This window comes from Octodon degus, unplaced genomic scaffold, assembly GCF_000260255.1.
Source record: "Octodon degus isolate 3935 unplaced genomic scaffold, OctDeg1.0 scaffold00045, whole genome shotgun sequence".
Taxonomy (NCBI): Eukaryota; Metazoa; Chordata; class Mammalia; order Rodentia; family Octodontidae; genus Octodon; species Octodon degus.
The window spans coordinates 13368571-13385664 of NW_004524621.1; the positions used below are offsets into that span (position 1 = coordinate 13368571).

General features: G+C 38.0%; 1 protein-coding gene across 1 annotated transcript in view; it reads left to right on the forward strand.

Moving 5' to 3' along the window:
- The window catches only part of Smu1 (SMU1, DNA replication regulator and spliceosomal factor), a gene marked incomplete at its 3' end in the record, with an annotated part of 29847 nt that extends 12755 nt beyond the window's left edge, over positions 1 to 17092 (forward strand). Inside the window, exons 5-12 of the mRNA XM_004632014.2 lie at positions 4226 to 4354; positions 6097 to 6216; positions 9877 to 9993; positions 10609 to 10736; positions 11312 to 11438; positions 13685 to 13852; positions 16131 to 16283; positions 17000 to 17092. Coding sequence (XP_004632071.1) covers positions 4226 to 4354; positions 6097 to 6216; positions 9877 to 9993; positions 10609 to 10736; positions 11312 to 11438; positions 13685 to 13852; positions 16131 to 16283; positions 17000 to 17092 — 1035 coding nt within the window. The remainder of the gene's footprint in view (positions 1 to 4225; positions 4355 to 6096; positions 6217 to 9876; positions 9994 to 10608; positions 10737 to 11311; positions 11439 to 13684; positions 13853 to 16130; positions 16284 to 16999) is intronic.
- Positions 17093 to 17094: the final 2 nt, after the last annotated feature.

Genomic DNA, 17094 nt, shown 5'->3' on the forward strand with positions numbered 1-17094 from the left:
TTTTTGGTGCTATTTGTTGCTTTCTCATTGACTCCAATCAATCTTAAGTTACTCTTCTTTGCCTTATCTAGCAGCTACTGTATTGATTTTTCATGGTCCCTTACAAATTTTAAGAAATCTTTCTTTTCATGATCACTAACCACAAGCCAGTCTTCTATGTGTAAGATCTTGTCCTCACATTGTCTTAATCTGCTGCAGATACTTTCAGTGGGATTTTTATTCTTTTTTTTTTTTTTCTTGTGGATTTCTTCTTTTTGTATTTTTTAGTAAGGGTCTACAGGGTCTTACTACATAGATCAGACTTGTAGTGATCTGCCTGTGTTCAGCCTCCCAAGAGCTGGGATTATAGGCATGTGCCATCACACCCAATCTCAGTTGCCCTTCTCTCCCCTCCTTTCCCTTTCCTTCCTCTCCCCCTCCCCCCCTTTCTCTCTTTCTCCCTTTCTTCCTTTCTTTCTTTTTCCAGTTTAATTACTGGGATGATGCTTTAAATTGTCTATGGTGGGTCACTTTATTGCTAGTATTTAGAACACTTAAGAAATGAGTACTTCACCAAGTTATATTTCAGGTGTAGCGGTTTTTGGGTTTTGAGTCTGTTTCAAGAGCTTACCGCTTCAATTTGTTGAGAATGTGAAGTGAAGTTGTTGGCTATTTGGCGCAGCCCCTGGTTCTTTGGTATTGTGCCACAGTATTTGTCTGTAACTGGTAGTCAATCTCAGTCTTGAACTACCAGGAAGAACAGCTGTTTAGAACAGTTATTTCACTTATGGCTATAGTGGTACCTTCAGCAATAGCAAAGAGTCAAACACATCCTAGAAAATGACAAACTGAGATAACCATTAATTTGTCACTTTTAAGTGTATGAACTAGATTTGTAGTTAAATAAAAAAATATAAAACAAACCAGAAAATTATATCCCGTATACAAGCCCTTAATATGTCAGTTCTGCCCTCAGGGGTTAAAATTTAAAATGGGTTAGGAAGAAAATAGAGAAATGTAAGAAGAGGAGGAAATTAGAAATAAGGTGGGAGGTCAAAGTGGTATCATGTTAACTTCGGGAAAATAGTCCCAAAGACTGGAGGGAAAGAGAGAAGGAAGAGATAAAAAGAACATAGCAGGTCCAAAACCACAAAGAGGCTAGAAACCATGTTCACATTTATATAAGAACAAGATTAAACAAAAAGATTTAAGAGAAGAAAAATAAATGCACAAAAATATAAACACAAAAAACAGAAAACCACAGCAAAAAAAAATAAAAGAAAGAAAGAAAAAAAAAAAGTCAACTTCCTTGTATGTCTCTGCAGTCACTGGTAGACAACATGTGGAGACAGAATCCCAATTCATTTTGATCTATCGCAGTAAGCCAGCAGTAGCTTTTTGGCAGGGTAGTAGATGATTTCAGCAAGCCTGTACCTTTTGTCCTAGACTAGTCCTATTCTGCCTGTAGCTGTCAATGTACCTTCTGTGGGCCTGAGCCCAGCTAGGAGCTGCTAGATGAAGTCCAGAACTGCTCTTAGTTCTGATCTCACTTGGCTCCTGTCCAAGAGGCTCTTGGCCAATTACTCTCCCCTGTGGGACAACTGAGCTCTCAGCACTCACTGTCAGCTAATGTGGTCCTTCATGACCTCTGCTGTCCTCCACGGCTGTCTCTTTTGGAGGTGTTTGGGATTGCCACCAGTTGCTATATGTCTGCAGGTTTCAACTGTTCATGTGCAGTGAGTCCTGTCTTAGGGTGAAGGCACCACTGGCTATCTTGTCTTTCTTCGTTGAAATTTCTTCACTCTCTCTGTGGGCTTCAGTTCACATTTCAGATCCTTCTGGGTCCAGGGGACCCCCTTTCCTTTTTGTCTTCCTCGCGTTGCTACATTCCAGCCTCTCAGAGAGGCCTTCTGCTTACCACTGTGCCATCTTGGTGCTCAGTAACTGAAGCAAAGTTTTAAATTCTCCATGAGGGATGAAAGTCTGGATTACCTGAGGATAACTGATTAACTTTACTTCTACTCATGATGATAAGAGAAGCTATGAGCTTAGCATAAGCTGTGATGTTTTTATGGCCTCTGTCACTCAAAATAAGGAATTAAAAAAAATTTAATGTAGGAACTAATTGTCTAATAAGTCTAGTAGGTAAGCAGAGTGGGAAAAAGAAAATTTGAATAGGAAATTGTGAATCTATATGATCCAGTTTACAGTTGAATAGCTTATTGTAGATATGAGGGGAGGACAAATTGGGATCACCTGGAAGAATTATTAATTAGGTGTGTCAGTTGCTGAGTAAGAATATCTTGACTGGGATGGAGCTAGTTAATATTACCTAGAAGTTTTTGAAAATCATTTAGTCAGTTGGTTTCTCTTAGCAGAGGACTTGTGGAGTTTGATTGTATGCTCTGTTAAAATATAACTCAAGTAATTCTAGGGGGGATCTTTTTTTGATAATCAGGTGTTATAATCAGTCAGAAACTTTGAATTTGTTTTAGTGTTGATGAGGTAGCTTTAAAAGCTCTGGTGGGTTCTGTAGTATTTAACAAGGTATCATCTGTGTAATGAAAAATAATTGCTTGTAGCAACTGTTGTTTGATTGTTTTAGTGCCAGAGCCACAGAAGGTTGACATACAGTAAGACTATTAAACATAACCTGGGGCAGCACTTTCTAATGAGATCTCACTCTAGGAGCTGAGTTGTTGATAGAAGGATGAAAGCAAACATTTCACAATCTTGAGGGCCAAAGGAAGTCTTTTAGATCAATTATTATCAATGGCCAATCTTGGTGAATCATACATGGAGAAGGGACCCCAGGCTGAACAACCCTTATAGGTTCAATAACTACATTGGTCTGTTGGAAGTCATGTAATAAATAATCTCTATTTTCCTGACTTATTTTGGCTTGACAAAAATGGGGGAATTTGAAGGACCCTGGGAAGATTTTGTGTCCGTTATAATTGCTCATGTACTAAAGAGATGAGCTTGATGTAATTTCTCTCTTTTTATGGCCACTGCTTAACCCAGACCAGCTCTTGCAAGGGGAGTAAAAGCATTAGCAACTGTGAAAGGTGGCTTATCTTAATGAAAAACTCCACTGTTGTAATAGCTCCAAAGATTTATGGATGTATCAGCAGTATAGTGTATGAGTGCTGTTTTTCTTTCTGTGCCAGTCACAGAAAGAATAGCATTTCTTTTTCTTTCTTTCTTTCTTTCTTTTCTTTTCTTTTCTTTTCTTTTCTTTTCTTTTCTTTCTTTTTTTTGTGATATTGGGAATTGAACTCAGGACCTTGCACTTGCCAGCCAGGTGCTTATGCTGTTGAACTATCACCTCAGCCCAAGAATAGCACTTCTTTGGAGCACAAAAGACTAGGAGAATGCCCACCAACCCACAAGAGGTTCTTTGGCTAGGCCGAGTGTGGGGTCATTGCCTTTTTGCGATAATTGTAACATCTGCTTTGGTGTCTAGCATTCTCCATGGTTATCACTAATCCATTCACTTTTTATCTTCTGAAATTTAAGTAACATATATTGTCTGCTGTCGTTTCTTCCCTTTTGTTTTTGTAGATACGTGTTGGTTTTATTATCACTTCTAGGGAGAGTGGAAAAATGAACTCAGGTGTTCTTCTACATTTAATTGGTTGAATGTAAGGAGAGAGACAATTGGTTCTTAATTGGCTTTGGGATTCCTGGCTTGGTTAAGCACATTGGTTGGGTTTTGGTGGTAGAGACTGGGGAATATACAATATTAAGTAGACTGTAACACATCCATTAAACAGCATGTTTATAACTACTACATGATAATTATGTTAGAGTATAATCTGATGATAGCTAAAAAAAGAGCATAACATTTTGAATATGACTACCAATAGGGAAGTTAAGCACATTATGCAAGGGGAGGAAAGATGAATGTAGAGTATAAAAAACAGTAGCAGAGTACTGTAACTGTGGGAACCTCTGTTTTCTAAATTTTGTGAATACTAAAAGAACTGTACCTGTAAGGAAAATAGGTAGACATGTGGGATACATAGACTACTTGGCACTCAGAGTCCCTTCCTACTTTGAGATGAGCCTGTATTCTTGGATAGAGTCTGTATTCTTTGTTTGTTTGGATAGGCAAAGATAGGTGGCATCTGGGAGGCTTACTACTTTCTCTGAACTTTATCTTTTTAAGCTTGTTTTTGTCTGAAAAGTGATATCCAGATCTTAAAAGTACCTGAGCAGATTGCTTTGCTTTCTTTTCCCATAGGCACTGAAATGGCAACAGCACCAGGGGTTGCTGCCTCCTGGTATGACTATAGATTTGTTTCGAGGCAAAGCTGCTGTCAAAGATGTGGAAGAAGAAAAGTTTCCTACACAGCTGAGCAGGCATATTAAGGTATGATCTTTAGACACTCAGCAAGTTGGTAATCACTTGTGGAGGACTCATCTTGGGCTCACATTGGCCTGTGACAGGAGCTTGGGCACTGGAGAGAACTCCTGCTGTGGCTCTGACAACTCAGGACTGGTGTTTGTGTATACTGGGACACTGTTGTAGCCCAGCAGCATAGCTCAGAGGTATGAGCAAGTGGACATACATTTGGCATCTGGCCTATCATCTTCCATTCTTTTCCTTTCAGGGTGCCTACATATGAAGAAACGATTAACTCTTGGGTTAAACCTGGTGACTAACTGTAGACTATCTGCATACTTGTCTTGTTCAGCATTGGTTTTTTGCCTGCTGTTAGTCAAAATGCCAGGGATGAGTCATAAAATAGGTTGATGTGATACTTAAGAAAGATTATTTTATCAATTTGTGACTGATTTCCTTTTTTGGGGGGGTGAGGGTACTGATGGCTGAACCCAGGGCCTCACATATACTAAGCAAACACGCTACCATTAAACCATATCCTCAGCCCTTATTTTGTAATTTTAATCTGAGACTTTTCTAGGAAAAAGAATAGTCAAATAATTGCTGCAGTTCCCAGAATTACCAGTATATTTGCTATTTTGGCACCTTTGTATTGCAATGTGTCTCTGGGTTTGAATTCACAGATTTTTAAATGCTTCATAGTCTACTTTTTTACTTTAGTATTTCATTTTATTTTTTTGAGACAAGGTCTCATCATGTAGGTGAGGCTGGCCTTAAACCCATAGCAATCCGCTTGCCTCAGCCTTGGAGTACCAGTACTATAGTTGTGTGGTGCCATGCCCTGGCTAGTTCAGCATTTTAGATTTTTCTTTTGTAGATTATATGTTCTTACTTGAATGTAGTGATATTTTTAAGCATTATGTTAATTTGCCCTAGCTGAAGGCTTCAGCTGAGTAGAAATCCATTAAAATCATGCTATAAGGCTAAGCTTTTATGGTATAAACACTTTTGGTTTTTGCATTGGAAATGACATCTACATTAGAGCTTTTTCTTTTCCTTTCTTTTAAGTTAGTACAGGTCTACAGGGTCTCACTACGTAGATCTGACTTGTAGTGATTCTCTTGTTTTCAGCCTCCCAAGTGCTGGGATTACAGGTGTGTGCCACCATGTCCAGTCTCATTCTCCATCTTAGTGTGCCCCGGGGGCGTGGCCGGCATGGCACACCAGGGATCAAACCCTGGCTGCTGTGCTGTGCCTAAGCAGGTGCTTTAGTCCACTGCGCTATCTGGACAGCCCCACAGTAGAGCTTTTTCTGTTCTTAGTTTTTGTGTTTTATTGGGAACATCATCAGTGGTAAATGGTCTGTCAGCTTTAATTTGTCATCACTGATTTGATCAGTCACAGGTATCACTTGATTAAAGGTTCATGAGACAGTGATGGAAAATTTTTTTACAAAATAGTATAGGAAAGTATACATTTGCTTTGAAAATATGACCCCTTTCATGCACAGCAGGAACATATTAGGCCATATTGAGTGTGAATGTCATGCGAATAGTTGTAGGTGATTTTAGCAAGACCTTAGTCTGAGGTAGACATAAAATTGGTCAGAGAAAACATCTATCAGCTCCTTGTGTCCACATGTAGAAATACCCTCCCAATACATAGGCTGGCTATGACTTTATGTAAGGGCAGGATTTCTCAAAAAATTACAGTAGGAATTGTTTTAAAGCCACTATAAAAATGCTTTTACTTCATTTCATTTGAAATAGTTTGGTCAGAAATCGCATGTGGAGTGTGCTCGATTTTCTCCCGATGGTCAGTATCTGGTTACTGGATCTGTTGATGGATTCATTGAAGTATGGAACTTTACTACTGGAAAAATCAGAAAGGTAAAGTGTTTCAAATATATTACTTTCCCAGGGGAAGAATTACTGACTTTGAGTTTGTCTATGTCTTATTTGTAAGATTATTTAAGGAAGGAACTATATGTCCAAATATACATTACTTTTATAATTTAAAAACCCAAATAAATCCTAAATTTATTATTAACCAAAGGAACACCTTTATTTTCTAAATTTTAAATCATTTTAATGATTCAGGTTTATATGTGTGGGTTTTTTTTTTTTTTTTGTATTTTAGAGAAGGGTCTACAGGGTGTTCAGGGTCTCACTACCAGATCAGACTCTTAGTGATTGATCCACCTGTTTACAGCCTCTCAAGAGCTGGGATTACAGGCGGGAGCCACTACACCCAGTCTCAATTGCCATCTCAGTGTGCCCTGGGGGCAGGGCCAGCACCAGTGTGGCAGGCCTGGGATTTGATCCCCAAGCCCCTGTGCCTGCTTGCAGGCGCTTTAATCTGCTGAGCTATTTGGCCGGCCCTATATGTGTGTTATTTTGAATGGGCAATAATACAACATTAAAAAAATCTAGTACATGGATAGATTTAAACAACATTAAAAAACAAATTATTCAAGTAGAACTTTATGGGCCTGCCCATTAGCTTAGTTGTTTAAGCACCTGCTCATGCAAATGCAGTCAGGCTCAGTTGATTGATCTCCACCTCCAATTGCCTTACCAGACCAACCTTAAGGCAGCCTGAGCCAGCCAAAAAAAAGTAGAACTTTATTCCCACCCATGTCCTTCACAGTTACCTTCTGCAGACCAGCTAGGGTTGTGAGTTTATGTAATTATATAGAATTTATATGTTCTATACATATGCAAGTAGTTACTGATTGTGTATCCCCCCCCTTTTTTTAAACAGATGGTAATATACTATGTACTGTTGTGCTCCTTGCATTTCCCTTAAAAGTATGTCTCAGAGATAATTGCTGTATCACATTTCATTGCAGGGACTGAACCATGATCTAAACCTGTCGCTTTAAGATTGTTTCAAGTCTAATCTAATTATAGTATTAATTTTATCTTTTTATGTTGAATAATTTTTGTATGTTAAAAACCATCAATATTTCCTACTCTGTGAAGTCTGTTAATATCCTTTACCCATTTTTCTATTAGGGCTGTTCTAATTTGTAGGGCCATTCTATATTTCGAGGAAATCAAAACAGAAATAGCAGATACTTTTCAGACTTTTTTTTTTTTTTTTTTTTAGTATCAAAAAAAAAGTCCTGATTGTAAACTCAGGACCTTGTGCTTGCCAGACAGGCACTTATGCCACTGAGCTATCTCCTTTATAGCAAATAATTTTCAATTTTGACTTTTATCTTTTGATTTGGCTTTGCTTATGATTTAATTTTTTTTTTTGGGGGCGGGACCAGGGATTGAACTGAGGCCCTTGCGATTGTCAGGCAAGCGCTTATTCTACTGAGCTATCTCCCTGGCCCCCCGATTTTTTTTTTTTTTTTGGCAGAACTGAGAATTAAACTCAGACCCTATTCTACTGGGCCATCTCCCCATCCCCAAAAATTCTTTTTGTATCAAATTTATCCTTATTTTCCCTCATAGTTTCTTCTAGAACTTTTATGTTTTATGTTATGTTTAGTTTTTGATCTATTTAGAGGATAAAGTTGGTGTAGTGTTGTTTTGAAATAACTATGGACTTTCAGGGGCTGGGGAGATAGCTCAGTTGAATAAATGCTTGCCTGGCAAGTGCAAGGGCCTGAGTTCAGTCCCCAGTTCCGCAAAAAAAAAAAAAAAAAAAAAAACCCCAAAACTATGGACTTTCATGAACTGATTTAAAATATAACTTTGTCGGGGGTGGGAGGGAACTACCCGTTTGCTCCCCCCCCTCCTGTCCCTCTCTCAGGACAGGAGCTTTCTTTCTCTCAATAAATATATTCTACTCATTAAAAAAAAAAAAAAAAAAGATTTGCTTTTGTTTTCCTAGGAAAAACTAATGCAAGAATTCAGTGATGATATGGCAATAGAAGCACAGTGTTAGCGTTTGTGCCTAGGTATCTTCCCCAAACCTCATGCAGTCTAGAGTTTGTGGTTATATCATGATTCAGTGCTAGGATTGTGGGTGTGAGTGCTACAACTGCCCCGGAGCAGATAATTTGCATACAAATGTACAGAGGGGTGAGAGGCTTCTAGCTGCCTCAACTGTTAAGATGAGAAAAATGTCTCAAGCCAAAGAATTGACCAACCAGATGTACCAAATAGAAATAAGCATGCAACATGAACAGCTGGAAGAAAGCTCTCAGGATCTTGTGGAAGGTTACTGGCTGGCTCAAGAGTAAAGATTCTACTGTTCTATATAGGAAGCTCCTGAATTTCTGTACATTGTGCTATAACTTTAATGTTATCTTGTAACTTCATATTTACATTGAAAGTTATGTTATCATTAGTTGACTATTTTCTTTTGGAGAGATTATATATATTCTAAAATACTATCTAGAAAGTTTATGAATATACATTACATTAAAAATATAGCTTCTAAAATAACACTTCTTGCTTTGCTTTGTAAACAGTATAATGTTTAGTTGTGATATGTAAAAAAAAAATCCTTAATTAAAAAAAAATATATATATATAACTTTGTGCTGGGAATGTGATTCCGTGGTAGAGTGCTTGCCTAACCTGCACGAAGTCTTGAGTTTAATCCCCAATACCACTGTAAAACTGCAACAACAAAAACCCCTTTATCATAAGGTACTAAATTCCACTAAGAAATGTGGAATGATTTTTACTTTGTACTGAATATATTTCTGTAAAGTTTTCTTTCCTTCTTTCTTTTTCTTTTTAATTTGTTGCAGGGTTTGCTCTGTAATTCTGGTAGGCCTCAAACTTGCAGCAGTTCTCCTGCCTGTGCCCTCTCAAGTGGTGGGATTATAGGCTACCATGCCCAGCCAAGTTTCCCTTTTTTTTTTTTTTTCAAGTTTCCCGTTTTGAACCATGCAGCAGTCTTAATTGTGCGGGGAATGTGGTAGAGTGCTTGCCTAGTACCTAGAGTTCAATCCCCAGTACCACTGTAAAATGGTGTAGTACCACAGCTCTTTTACTTGCTAATCTTTTCTTTTTCTTTTTCTTTTTTTTTTTTGGCAGAACCGGGGATTGAACTCAGGCCCTTGCACTTGCCAGGGAAGCGCTTATTCCATTGAGCCATCTCCCTGGCCCCTTTACTTACTAATCTTTTCAAGGAAAAGTTTCTCTACAGTTTTATACTTTCCATCTTTAATAACAGTGAATTCATGTATATTGGGAAATGACATAAAAAAGTAGGGTAGTGGTAGTATATGTCTATATTCACAATACTCAGGAGTCTGAGTTAGGAGGATCATCATGAGTTTGAGGCCAGCCTGTGTTACATAAGCAAGTAAAACCAGCCTGTGCTACACAGTGAGATCCTTTTTCAAAACAAACAACAAAAAATGTAAATGTATTTCTCCAAAGTGTCACCTATAGTTCCTAAAACCATTTGCTATTTATTTCCAATGCCTCTTTGATCACCCATTATTGTTAAAATGGAAGTATTGATTATTTTTTCTAGTTATAAATTAAGACTGCATTTAGTGAGTATTTAGAGACCTAAGGCCACCTGACAGTCTTGACTGTTGTTATTTTTGTAACTGCTAACTATTATTTCCTTCAGGATCTTAAGTACCAGGCCCAGGATAACTTCATGATGATGGATGATGCTGTTCTCTGTATGTGTTTCAGCAGAGATACAGAAATGTTAGCAACTGGTGCCCAAGATGGAAAAATCAAGGTATGGATTTAATGACATGGCCTCTTATATGTAATGACATTTTAAGAAGTCTGTAATGGGTGGTGTCTTATACACGATGTTCAGTGTAATAATAGTTACCGTTTATTATGCATCAACTTTTTGCTATTCTTTTTTTTTCTCTCTGCTTAATCCTGATAATAATTCTACCTGTGGTAGTTCATTAACATGCCTAAGGTCACAGCAGGTGGCAAATGACAGATCTAGGGCTTAAGATCTGCTCATGTCTTTTCTGTTTTACCACTCTGGCTCACTGTGTATTATGGATTTTCCTATGATTTTAGTTTTTTACTTTTTAGGGTATAGTGTTTAGCCTATTAGGTGTGGTTTGTATTTAAGTGCTGATAAAATACAAAAATGGTCTCTGCTAAGTGAACTTGGTGTCTAAACTTTTGTTTTAATAATTTACAGGGAAAGAGTTTTCAGTTTCAAAGGATTCAGATAATCATTGTACTATGTGAACCAAACATATCATATTCAGCTATTAGCATGAATTTTTAATGCTGTTTTGGTACATTAGTGAGCATTGTATCTTACTAGGCTCTATGGGCTCTAGTAGGACACTGTATTTACAAGTTTTTTATTTTTAAAATAAAGGTCTGGAAAATTCAGAGTGGACAGTGTTTAAGGAGATTTGAAAGGGCACACAGTAAAGGGGTCACCTGTCTGAGCTTTTCGAAGGACAGCAGTCAGATCCTTAGTGCCTCCTTTGACCAAACAATTAGGTAAGTAAGACTTGCACAACTACCCTCACTTGGGTTTGACATAATGAAGGCCCAGAGGAAGGAGGTACTAGTAATTGTTTATATCTTCACCAGAATTAGGTGTTATAGAAAGATAAATGAAGCTCATAGCCCCCAAGTACAGCTAACAATACTATTCTTTGGTCCATTTGAGTCTTTCCTCAGAAGAGGCATTCAAAAGGAAACACAACAGTGATTCATATTTCCCAAAATATGTAGCCTGTAGCCTCAGTAGTATGATGATGACTTTAAAGGACCAGGCCTTTACAAGTAAGATTCCTGGGGCCCAGATGAGACCCACTGATTCTGAATCTCTTGATTACTAGAGTTTTAGAGGTTCAACCCTGAGGACAAGCTTACATCAGTGATGTTTTGTAGTTTCTTAGTGTAATTTTTTGGGGGTTTTATTTGACATAGTTACAATTATATTGCAAACAGTTGTACAGCCCTTTTTCTTCACTTAATGTTATCTTTTGAGCTTCTAAAATTCACCCAAAATACATTTAACAGTTGCCTCAATCATAAAATAAGGAATATTGTTCTTTTATTTGTGATAGAATTCATGGTTTAAAATCTGGGAAAACACTGAAGGAATTCCGTGGTCATTCCTCCTTTGTTAATGAAGCAACATTTACACAAGATGGACATTATATTATTAGTGCATCCTCTGATGGCACTGTAAAGGTGAAGTATTTTTCTACTGGCCCATTTGTGATATTTGTTGTATCTTTGTCCTTTGAGGAGATTACAGTAGTGCTAATTAATGGTGACGATTATGGCGGAGTAAATGCTTTCGCTACTAAGTTGTGTCTGAGACAAGATCAATATTCTATAGATAATCTGTTGGTTATATCAACCAATAAATGTCAAACCTATATAATCCAAATATTTTACCATGTATAGAAAAGTAGAAAATGGAAAAAGTCCGAAACATACATGATCCCCCATTCAGTGGCACAGTGCTTAAATCTTACTGGCCATAAATATAGTCAACTCACAGCCAAATCCACAACAGATTCAGTGGCCAAATAAATAAATCTTGTTGTTGCATAGTCTTACCTGACACTGGATCCCCAAATTAAGACCTTCCTAGGAGTATTTATAGAGGAATAGGAAGTTACAGACAAACTAAGCTGAGCTGTATCTTGGTTGCCTACTGCTCTCAGCTCTCACCTGAAACTAATGGATTATCAATATCTGAAAGGATTTAAGTAAAGAGAGGAGCTTATTTCCTAAAAAGATAGGAAAAACGAGGTAGACTATTGGTAGAGATCTTTCACATTCACTTGTTCACATTCTGAACCTGCTTTTAAATTCTTATATGTGAATGTGCTTTATGATAGATGATTTAGACATGTTAACATAAACCCTCAAAAGTCAGACCACAATCTGAAATTGTTCTTGATTGGAGAATGAGCCAAAAATATGAAAGGGGAAGTGCTTTTTCTTGGGGTGTATGGTAAAACAGCTCTTAGTACTTCATAAAAATGTTTGCCTCTTTGTGCTACAAATGTTGGTCTCACCATTTGTAAATGCCATTTTAAGGTTGCTTATGTAGGCCTCTATATGTTCATTCTCATCAGTTCTGTAGTTAGTGGGGTGAAGCATCTCATTGACTTTTTGAGCAGAAAACATTAATAGCCTTACAATTCTTGGTCACTGAAATGTTCATTTTTCTTATAGGCAACAGGGATGCAGAGAGAAGATTGAGGCAGATGATGGCTTTTATACTGGGGCACTAGTAGGGCAACTATTTCCTTCTTCTTATGGAGATTAACTAAACATCTGTGTTATGTCAAGCTCTGTGTTAAGCATAGAGGAAACATGACAGACTGTGCCTCAGAGGTTCTAACGCCTTGTTAGATGAGTGGTGTTTGAACAGTGCCATGCGGTGTTTGATTCATCTCTTCCAAAGCACTTCAGTCCCTCAGAGACCAGAAGGACAGTATGAAAACTGAGAGAATTAATACAGGTGGTGGAGTGGCTTTCACTTCATTGATCCTTGTGTGGGTGCTATTGACTCTTATTTAGTTCTCAGCACACACTGCACATTAGGATCATTGGTGGAAGTTTAAAAAAAAATGCTATGCCTGTGTCTCATTCCAGACCTCCCAAATCAGAATTTGAACACAGAGTCATAAGTTTTCCTTTAGTTTTGATGTCCAGACAAGGGTAGCCTTCTGGTCAGTTATGATAGTAGCAGTGTTAACATGTAACTTCATTTCAAAGATAAAGATAGTTTTGTTAACTAAGGAAAAATTTACAAGAAAAGATCATAGATTTTAAAAGGTTCTCATTATTGTGACTTTTTTTCAGTGCTAGGGATTGAACTTCAGGCCTCAGATATATCAGGCAAGTGCTCTTCTGCTGAGCTGTATCTCCAGCCATTATTATTCTGAGATAAGATGTTACTAAATAGGCCATGCTGGACTTGAACCTACTGCTTCAGTCTTACAAGCTGGGATTACAGCTACCATGGTGTGTGCTACCATACCTAGTGTGACTTTCATTTTGTTTATTCTAATCAGCAAGTAGAAGTGCTTACCAATTACAGTTATTCGATTGTACTTAGAATCAAGTAAAAAGCTTTTTTTTGAGTCAGTTTTACACTTTTATAGTAACCTGCCAGGCGTGGTGGCATATGCTTGTAAAACCTGCACTTGGGAGGCCAAGGCAGGAGGACTGTTGTGAGTTTGAAGCCAGCCTGGACTACATACTGAGACCCTGTCTCAGAAAAGAAAAACAGGGGCCAGGGAGATGGCTCAGTGGAATAAGTGCTTCCCCCGCAAGCACAAAGGTCTGAGTTCAATCCCCGGTTCCGCAAAAAAAAAAAAAAAAGAAAGAAAAACAAAAAACCCAAATTGTTAAGCCATAAAACTAGAAATTTTTGTACTCCCAAAATGTTTATGCTTTAATTTTGTGTGTGGTAGATCTGGAATATGAAGACCACAGAATGTTCAAATACCTTTAAATCCTTGGGCAGCACTGCAGGAACTGACATTACTGTGAACAGTGTGATTCTGCTTCCTAAAAACCCAGAGCACTTCGTGGTATGCAACAGATCGAACACAGTGGTCATCATGAATATGCAGGGACAGGTGAGTGCTCAGAAAGTACCTTTGCACAGGACCAGGTCCTGGCCCTCCCTGGAACCATGTTCAGTACTATAGAAACAGGCTAAACTATATTGACTTTTCAGACACTTGCTTAACCTATAGCTCTATATAACATCTTTTTGGTATTTTGAAGTTACTTCCCTTCCCCAGGGTATTTGTATATTATTCTCCATTATGTCATATGGATAAAGGAGGCTGTGATCTGTTTTCAAGCCTTTTGCAGAACCTCACTTTCGATTTTAAGATAGCTTCTATTCCTGCCAAGGGAGATACAGGGTGGTGTGGATTACCAGTTGGGGACATCTAGCCTCCCACAGGAGTTAAAGCAGAACATGAATGAGAGGGGACAGTGTCCTCACAGTGTGTTCATAACCAGAATAGTGGCTTTTCGACAGTGAATCTCACAGAACAGAAATTTTTAAATTTTAACTATGTCTAGCTTATCAATTCTTTTGTATCTAAGAAAGTCCTCACCAAACCCATGATCATCTGTATTTTTTTCCTCTTATCTTCTATAAATTTTGTAGTTTTGAGTTGCTTATGATTGTAATTCAGTTTTACTTTTTGTGAAGTGTGAGGCCTGTGTCTAGAATCATAGTTTTGCCTGTGTTGTCTAATTTTTTTTTTTTTTTTTAATTTTTTTTTTTGGTGGAACCGGGGATTGAACTCAGGCCCTTGCGCTTGCCAGGGAAGCGCTTATTCCACTGAGCCATCTCCCTGGCCCCGGTGTTGTCTAATTTTTCCTGAGAGGGATTGCTTTTCTCCATTACATTGCTTTTGCTTCTTTGTGAAAGATTGGCTAGGTATCCTTTTTTTTTTTTTTTTTAATTTTATTTATTTGTGTGTGTGTGCGTGACCAGCTCAGCCCACCATGGGGCAGGGCTGGCTGGCATGTGGTGCTGGGGGATTGAACCACGGTCCCTGTGCTTTGCTAAGCTTGTTCTAAGTAGGTGCTTTAGACCACTGAGCCATCTCACCAGCCCCTGGTTAGGTATACTTTTATGAGTCCGTTTCTGGTCTCTTCATGCCACTGATACGCAAACTGTCTAGATAACTATAGCTTTTAGGAAGTCCTGAAGGTAGGTAGTACCAGTCCACCAGCTCTGTCTTCTTCATTTAGTATTGACTAAACTGTTTTGAGTCTTCTGTCTTTCCGTATAAATTTAAGAATCAGTTTATCAGTGTTCTTAAAACTGCTGGGATTTTGATTGGGATTTCACTGACTGTAGATCGTTGTTAAGATACCTTCACCATTTTTACTCTTCTATCCTTAAACATACTGAGCCTGCCAATGGGATATCTGTAGTTTTTTGAAATCTTTCATCAGCGTTTTGTAGTTTTCCACATATATAAGTCATGTGAAGATTTTGTTAGATTTATACCCTTTTCTGGGAGAGTGCTTATGTATAATTTTAAACTCTTATCTGGCAACCATTAATTATTTTCCATTATAATTTTTTCATTTTGAGAATAGCATATTAATAGCATCACACAATATGTAACCATTGGCCTTATAGGATTTTCTTTTGAAATTGATTTTTGATGATTTTAATGTTACAGAAAAATAGAGCAGACAGTCTTAGAGAGTTTCATCATGTACAAGCAGGCCATCATCTTTGTTAAATAAAAGACACTTGGGAACACAAGTCTAGAGAAGCAGTTATTCCTCTGAGCCATCTCCCCAGCCCCAAGGGAACACAAGTCTAGAAAGAAACAGAACTGTTATTATATTAATTCTGTAAATCATTTATGTGATAATGAATTTGTGTGTGATATGGCCAGTGTACTAAAGAGCAGAATTGGTTAGTTGGATGTATAAATTCAATTTTTTTTACTGTTGCTTAGTTTAGGTAGCTTATTCCTAGAACATTTCTGAGGCAGGAAGATTTAGTGCATAATCAACAATGTAAAATTGCCAGCTTTTAAAATGCTGCCCATAAAGAAAAAAAAAAAAAAAATAATAATAGGGCCGGGGAGATGGCTCAGTAGGATAAGCGCTTGACTGGCAAACGCAAGGATCTGAGTTCAATCCCCGGTTCCGCAAAAAAAAAAAAAAAAAAAAATAATAATAATAGGGCCGGGGAGATGGCTCAGTAGGATAAGCGCTTGACTGGCAAACGCAAGGATCTGAGTTCAATCCCCGGTTCCGCAAAAAAAAAAAAAAAAAAAAAAAAAAAATAATAATAATAAAATGCTGCCCATGGTTGTGCTGCTGCTAATTTTGATGTCTGTTCTTATCTTGGGGTGTGGTGCGCTGTAGATTGTCAGAAGCTTTAGTTCTGGTAAAAGAGAAGGTGGTGACTTTGTTTGCTGTGCCCTGTCTCCCCGTGGTGAATGGATCTACTGTGTAGGAGAGGATTTTGTGCTCTACTGTTTCAGCACTGTCACTGGCAAGCTGGAGAGAACTTTGACAGTAAGTATTACCAAGGTCATCTAAAGAAATTGTGGCATTGCTTGTGTTTTTCTGAATTCTAAAGTGTGAGTGTGACCCTCATGTATTGGAAGCATTTTACTACAAAGAAAAATTGTTATGAAATTGCTTCCATTATCAAGATGTCATTCTGTAGCAACCACCTGAGGTTCAGGTGGATAGAATGAATGTACACAAAGCAGAGTATGAAGGATATATATACTTGGCTAGTACTTGTCTAGGTAGCGATTGGTCAGACCTTTCTCATGGGAGTTAGCGATACAGATTTTTTTCCCCCCTTGGTATGGAGGTTGAACTCAGGGCCTTCACATTGAGTTATATCTCTAGTCCCTTTTTTAAAAAATTTTATTGTAAGACAGCATTCACTGTCACTAAATTGCTCAGGCTAGGTTTGATTCTTCTGCCTCAGCTTGGACTTACAGGCATACTGCACTATCCCTGGCTTTCCATATCCTTTTGAAAGCACATTATCCTATTAATGTAAGGAGTAATTAATGCCAGCTGCTCATTAGTCCCCTGAGTGGCTTAATATAAAATTTCTGTGTCCCACGGTGATGAGTTGGATGGCTGTCCTCTTCTTTTAGCTGTGCTGTTGGAATATGTAGCTTCCAGATCTCTTCACTCCTGTTCAGTTCTAGAAGGCCCGGTAGTGATTTGTTATAGACCTGCGCATGCTAATCATGCTTTACCTCTTCCAGGTTCATGAAAAGGATGTGATTGGTATTGCACATCATCCCCATCAGAATCTCATTGCTACCTACAGTGAAGATGGACTCCTAAAGCTCTGGAAACC